The sequence below is a fragment of the Adelges cooleyi genome, unplaced genomic scaffold (assembly GCF_023614345.1).
Source record: "Adelges cooleyi isolate 19-005CV unplaced genomic scaffold, UGA_ACOO_1.1 ACOO_flye_CR_arks_rails_tigmint_CR_PRNA_381, whole genome shotgun sequence".
Lineage (NCBI taxonomy): Eukaryota > Metazoa > Arthropoda > Insecta > Hemiptera > Adelgidae > Adelges > Adelges cooleyi.
The window spans coordinates 273300-280933 of NW_026096058.1; the positions used below are offsets into that span (position 1 = coordinate 273300).

Sequence of the window (7634 nt, forward strand, 5' to 3'; positions counted from 1 at the left end):
TCAATTTTATACTTTAGCTAGACGCTAAATGTCCAAGTTTCACAATTACACATTTCAAAAAGCATAATAAAATAATATTGTAGGATATTAACATATAGTTATAAAATTACTTATTACAATTTCCTTCGATGTAAATCTGTAGATGGTAAAAGGTTAACGTTATAATCACACTATATTGCAACACAACTCACAAGTCGTGTGTTTATAATTTATGGAGGAAAATGCTAATCGTATTTTTTTTACTTTTGTTTATTATAAAAACACCATAGGCAAAAAAAAACATTTTTCTCCCTTTATTTAAATACACAATGTATACCCCTAGGTACATTACGAGTATAAGCTAGGAAAAAACATAAAAAACCTGAACAGTTTGATGAAAGCATTAAGCAGCCACCCATTGATGGCACTTCCTATGTGTATTTATTTATTTATTGTTATTACTTAATATTAACGTAGCAAATCTTTATATCATTTGCGTTTGAGGCGTCTTGGAAGTTGGAGGGTTACAAAAAAAAAACTTAAAAATATCACTTGAGTCTTAAATTGGATTTAGTTACTTTTAGCCTGTATTTATCATTCGGATACATTCTGATCATAGAATCTTATTTCAACACCAAGTACATTTTATTAAACACCTAGCCGCGATTAGGTACTCAGCATTCACCCATAAATGTACCTATAAATGTCCACGCGTCTAACAATATTAAATATGGAATATTTTGAAATTGGTCGAGTTTGTAATCGTTACCATAGTAACTAAAACACGAATAAACAATAATTACGCGTTTTATAATATTCCTCCCAAATATCGATCTTGACTCGTTTGGATAATGTTTAGGCACCTATGGGCGATGACCGACTATATATTTTGGGTTGGGTTTTACACTAAAATATACCATTATTGACTATTTAACTTCATAGTTCTGAGTTTTGAAGTGTGGACTAAGGTTATTAGACTTACGATCACGGTTTAAAATATACTTGAATTAGTATATCATTTAAAACCGTGTTTACGATTAATGTCTTAAGAAAAATAATAAAGACTAATCGTAGTTAGATTCAGTCGCATAGAGTCTATGCCATAGACACTTTATAAGTTACGTCGAACGATGAACTGAGGTTTTGGATTGGCTTAGGTTACTAAATTATAAAGTTGCATGCTCATTCGTTACCGCCTTATCACGAACCGTTCAGTAACCATAATATCTATTAAACTTGGTTAACAGTGGTCTATGGTTAAAACCGGGAAAACGAATTCTTATCACGAATAAACTGTCTAGAATCCAGCGGTTTTATCAAATAACCAATTTCAAATTGCCGTTGCTCGTTTTCGTAATTGGTAGATAAGTATACATAATGTTTTTAACGTTAATGATTTTACATTTCGGGTCTTACTTTTTACAAATTACAATAAACTGGCATCACTCAACATTTCAGTTGTAAAAGTATTGTACTGAACTATAGTTAAACTCAGTTTTGTAACTTAATTCATTTGGATGGTACCTATATATCAGTGACTTGTTTTTTTTCTTATAGGTAAGTTACATCATATTACAGATTAACAATTTAATATGTAACATTTGCGTATCCTTTGTGTTGTAAATTGTAAACATATGTTATTGATACAATTACAGATATTTATTATGCCAAGTTTACCTCCTCATTTTAATGGAAGTATTAGTGGTACTTTAACATTATCCGTTTTGAATATTTCATTGTATAAAAAAGATGCTAGAAATATTTATGCTCAATTTCAATGGAGTGGAAGTTCAGACTATAATAAACTTGTGTAAGTTTGTATGTTTAATTTGTAAACCCTCATATTTTTTTACAATAATAAATCTAGTAATTTGCTTTCAGATTGTCTAAGTATAGCAAAGTCACATATGATGTTCGCGCAAGTTTCAGAATTTTTTTAAACTATTTGACGACATGCACTTTAAAGTGTATTATAAAAAACTATGAAAATAAAATTATCGCCCAAGCATCCATTCATAGTTTATCAGTAGTAGTTAACAATAATCATACAGTAAAAAGTGTTCCTTTAGTTAACAATAATAAAACAGTAGGCAACATAGAATTTTGTTTTATGTTACAAAATTTTCACGATACTACGTTTGACAATGATATAAAATATTTGGAAACATTTGGTATCCAAAACGAAGTTTTTAATGTTTTTCACAATGAGGAATTTAAAAACTCAAATACATTTAATTGCAAGAATAGCTCAAAACCTACTAGCTCCATGTCATCTAAAAGTATAGATGAGCTTACAAGTGATTATTTACTGGGTAAGTTTAAATATAATCTTCTCATTCCTATTTGGTCTTTAATATTTTTATGTTCATTGAATTCTCAGGTAAAGATTTGGCACCTGAGGAAGAAGAAGAAGCTCTTAGTACTCTAAGGTCAATGCCTACTGCTGAAAGTATCATTAGTGCAGCAGAAAAAGTTGGTATTTATTCACCACCTCTTCATGATCAAGTAATGAAAAACTTTATAAAAATCCATATAATTTATTACGCACTTATACTATATAAACAAGATCATAAATGCGTATCTTTTTGTCTTCAAACAAAATGTGACCTTAGATTTTCTCTAACATGTCGTTATTTTTTAAATCACCTCCAGTTTTAAAATTTTGTTTTGTAGTTTTTTAGTTTGTTTTGTATGTTAAAAGCATTTTTTATAAAAAAGGTATTTCAAATCCATTTTTTTTTCTTTTTTGAATTCATAACTGGCTTTAAAAAAGGTTATTAATTTGTAGTCTTGAAGCATTATAGGAGATAATGAGATAGTTTTATATTTAAATTAATTAACAAATATTAAATACAGTATTTTTTTACTACAATCGTATTATATTAATTATTATATATTAGTTTTAAACTATTGTTAAAACCATGAGTGTATTTGTTCATCAAATGTTTGTTCTTTTACTTTATAATTCTGGTATGTTATGTCGTGAAATTTAACATTCACCTTTTTTATAGGGCGATTCGAAAACAAAAGCAAATGTAATAACCATAGAACCAAGTATAGGCATCTCCAAAACGGAATCAAAAAATTGTAAACCAAATTACTACAATTTAAAAACAACACACAGAAGTAATTTTGATATTATTTCTTTTTTGTTATACACTAAACAATATTAAAAATTACAATTTTTTTTATTTCAGTGAAAATTCCAAAGGATGATGTCTATTTACATTTATCAATTATGTCTTTAAATATTTATTACACAAGCAGATCTCTACAAAACTGTACGTTTTGTTTGTTTCTAATATTTGTAAAACTAACACTCAAACGACAATGATAATATAATAAATAAAAAACTGTTTTATTTGGTTTTAGATGTAAATACCACATATTTTATACAATGTCTCAAGGACCAAGAACCTTGTAAATCAATAAGGTTCATGTCTAAACAAATGGAAAATAATGGTACATACATAATATAATACTTATACTATTTATATGTGTGATAATTTCAAATGATTTTTTTACTTTAGTCATTAAGTTCAAAAAGAGCACTTTATCTTCACGACTGGAAGGGTTTTCAGCCAAAGGTATCACTCTCAAAGCATTTGTGCGTGTTCTAAGTGAAAGAAGTCCCATTATACTGGGTGAAACTAAATCTATGTTGGACTGGACAGATTTAGTTACTGAGTTTGGTGCTCCTCGTTATATTAAAGTTCCAATATGGCATAACAATAAAATAACGGGACATATTTCACTATCGTATGAATTTTCCAAAACACCAATAGTTCAAGATTGCCAAGAAAGGTTTACAGAAAAAATGAATGTACAAAAGCCTCAAGCAATTCCAAATGAATTTGAATCTATTGAAAAGCCTGTATTAGAATCGCATGGAAATAATAATAAAGAAAAGTGCATTTCATATAACGACTCATTTACAAACAATCCGTATCTTTATAGTCGTTTGTATCCTGAATATGACACAGGTTTTGCAAGAGCACAACCTCAATTGAAAAGTTTTTCCAGAGAAGAATTAAATAAGGGCACTAATGACAAACATGTGCAGGCTACTGAAAATATAAGACAGTTAAATAAATCTGTTCAAACTAATGTTAAATTATCTAATGTGGCAGTTCAAGTTGACATGAAAGAATTTGAAAACTCATTTGATAGAAATGTTAGTTGTGATGTACAAAACATATTTCGTTGTACCCATGAGTTGACATTGTATATTGAAAAAAAAATTGACTCTCCATTCAACTACGTCACTTACCAATTTCCAGAAAGTGTTACCGATAATACTGGCAAAAGTAAATATAATAATATTACTGATATAAAACTCATTAAATATATATTTCAACCATTTTACTAAAACATGCATTATATATTTTGTATTTTCAGTTATATCACATGACCGTACGTTTAGATCGTTTGGTAACACAAACATTCTTCATCTAATAACACTACCGACAACAATATCGTTGGAAACCTATTTTTATAAGAATTGTAATAAAACAGCAATAACAATGGCATTACATCAAAATAGCGAACATTCTATTGGAAAGGTATAACTGATTATTTGTAATAAAACAATGACCAACAAATATTAATTTTATTTATTTTAATTTTTTAGGCAACGCTTCTTATTTCCCACATTATTGACATGGCAAATGAATATGAAAGCTCACACATAACAAAAGATTTTGTTTTATTTCCAAATTACATTGTGCGTGATATTTGTCAAAGTGATGTTCACATCAAAATACATTATAAACGGGTTTATCATTCACTTCCGAGCCCCAAAAAACCACTTTTAAAAAACTCTAGTCCTAAAAAGTCAGTAAAAAAAAATTCACCCACTTTTGTCGATCTTACTGAATCTGATTCAGAGGATTCACCAATCAATAAAACGTTCACACTTGGCAAACAAGGAAACAAGTATTCGACTCTAACCATTGACAATAATACTCAAACTACATCTGTAAAATGTACTCAAAGTAGTAGTTCAACTCAAACTGAGAAAATTGATAACCAAAGTATAATAATTAAAAGTGATAGTGATAGCGCCACCAGTGTAGAATATGACACACTTTTGTGACGAGCAAAAAGATCGATTCTATTGAAGTTAGACGGGAAAATGACATTTATAATAAATTTGATGACAGTGATATTTTCAAAGCTAAGATGACCATTGTTTGTGGGTATAACTTACCAATGGTGAAGTTGAACGGTGATTCTACATTTACAGCACCGACCACTTATGTGTTGATGGAAAGTTACGGTGGTACTACTTTAACGACACCGTCTGTTGTTCAAAAAATTAATCCTATATGGAACAGTGAATGGACAATTCTACTGCCAAAACATTTATTGATAGAAGTATGGAATTGGTTAATGATAATAAATTCAAATTTTACACACTTAGAATCTCGGTAATAAAATCAATAAGGATTATTAAAAATTGTAACTAAAAGTAAAGATATTAAAAATTATAAAAAAAAAATTATTTTTTGCGTTACGACTTATCACAGTTAAAAAGCGATATTTATTTGAGTTACCGAGATTCGACTTGTTAAGAATCAACTATATTGTATTACTATTATTTTTAAAAAAAATTGTTTAGGAAAAATGGTTAATACTAGAATTATGGTGTAAAAAGTTCCAAAATGAGTATGCAGGTCACGATCCCAAACGTGATTTGAGGCTCGGATTTATATTTTTGGATTTAAGTTCACTTAAATACGATTTAAAACACGCTGGTGGATTATATGATGTAATAAGTGAAACTGAAGAGTATCATGGAAAAATTAAAGTAAAATTATATTTATAATATTTTAAAACAATGTTGATAGTAATACATTATTATTATACCATACTACAGGTTATTATTGATCCGCTCAATTGTAGTAATATACAAAAACAATCTTCTCTGACATCAAATAACCAACTGAATATAATTAATCGCAATAAGTCGTCTGTGAACTCAAACTCTGAAACTATTTTCAAGTAAGTCAAAATTTCATGGACTAATAATTTCATACATCAATACGATAAGTCTTGATATAAAAAATATGGCCTTTTGACAGATCGGTATTGCCAATTTTAAGGTTCTATTCTTGATATTACAAATTCTAATTGTCATAAATTATCACCGTATGTGCAGTGCTAGCAAACAAGTACAATTTTATAAGTCGTTTTTCTCGTATTGGCAGATTTTGAATTATTATAATGTTAGTGCAATTTATTCTATAAAATAATTGTTTTAGCTGTATTTACAAAAAAAAAAAGGGTTTTAAATTACAATTGTAAACATTATTTGAAATGGTAGTTTTAGAAGCAAAACTTTAGAAGTTAAATTTAAGTATGCATATAATTTACATTAGATAACATATTCATTTTGCTCTATCAGTTGCAAATTTTAAATTTGTACCTAGCTATATATATTTTAAAATAATAGTTTTAATATAAAAACTTATTATTTAAATATTAACATAGAGTGTTTATTGAAACCTGTTTGTTTTATCTAAAACAATTATTTTACAGAATAAACACTGATCTATGACATTTTAAATGTGTTTTAAACTAGCTGTCAATTTATTAGTCCTAATGACTCGAAATAAGCAAATGCATTTAAATATGCATTGAACTCGCAGTATAGCTGTATTTGTGGTAAAAAATAAAACTTTAGACCTTTTTATTCAAGTTTTAGTTATGTCATATTTCATGCTACTTATTAAAAAAAAAACATTATTTTCAGAAGGAGAACTAACAAACCTGAAGACCTTGCCAAATTGAAATCTGTTAAATCAAGTATTACTTCAACCAAATCAAGTAAAGAAAAATATTGTGATCACATAGATCTAACAGGGCCTGATATTGACGAAACTACAAAAATGTTCAGTGGGATTTCATTAAAAAAAAAAGCCTTTGAATACAAAAAAAAATGTGATTCCAGTTCTATTACATCGTGGACCAGCTCATCTGATGATATAATATTGTGTTCCGAGAATCCTCAAGTAACATAACAAAATATTAACTAATTAATTCTATTTTAATTATTATATTGATATATGTAATTCAATTTATGTTAGTTTATAAAATATCAAATTTATTAACTGAAATAGTTTCAGTTAATGAATGCGTACTTAAACAACGGAATGAAACTGAATCAAATCAAATGAATTATTCAAGACTGAGATATAACTTCTAATAATTGAGTAGGTTCTTCAAATATTTGTAGTATATTTCCTAACTGACAACTAAGTATTTCAAAATTGAATATTTTCAATTTTTTAGTTTGTGAATTTTACTTGATTATATTGACTCGGAATCCAAGTGATTTTTGGATTCCCTATATTATTTATTAAATAATAACATTATAAAAACTACTTAAGTGTTACCAATCTTGCTTTTGTAAATTAATGTTAACATATCGTATATATTTTTATTATATTTTTGACAATAAATTGTATTCTATATTTTTATACTTATAAAATTGTATTTGTTCTTTGTACTCTGTTTTTAGTCAGAGAAAAAAGTTATTTCCTTGATGGTGTTCATACAAAAAAAAAAGGGGGATTTTACTATAATGTATTAGAGCAGAAGGGATTAGACCATACATGTTATAACCTCTATACAAAGGGAAATATAGTTGTACC

General features: G+C 27.7%; 2 protein-coding genes across 2 annotated transcripts; both read left to right on the forward strand.

Moving 5' to 3' along the window:
• The first annotated feature begins 1329 nt into the window (after positions 1-1329).
• Positions 1330-5181, forward strand: LOC126841332 (uncharacterized). The gene is made up of 10 exons (XM_050577742.1): positions 1330-1536; positions 1635-1789; positions 1861-2291; positions 2360-2484; positions 2991-3105; positions 3177-3260; positions 3352-3441; positions 3510-4286; positions 4378-4541; positions 4610-5181. The coding sequence occupies exons 2-10, from the start codon at positions 1644-1646 to the stop codon at positions 5072-5074; spliced, it is 2397 nt and encodes a 798-aa protein (XP_050433699.1). The 5' UTR covers positions 1330-1536; positions 1635-1643; the 3' UTR covers positions 5075-5181.
• LOC126841437 (uncharacterized) lies at positions 5161-7308 on the forward strand. The gene is made up of 5 exons (XM_050577925.1): positions 5161-5355; positions 5600-5788; positions 5858-5982; positions 6737-6992; positions 7101-7308. Exons 1-5 carry the CDS (start codon positions 5161-5163, stop codon positions 7155-7157), a joined length of 822 nt encoding a protein of 273 aa, XP_050433882.1. The 3' UTR covers positions 7158-7308.
• Positions 7309-7634: the final 326 nt, after the last annotated feature.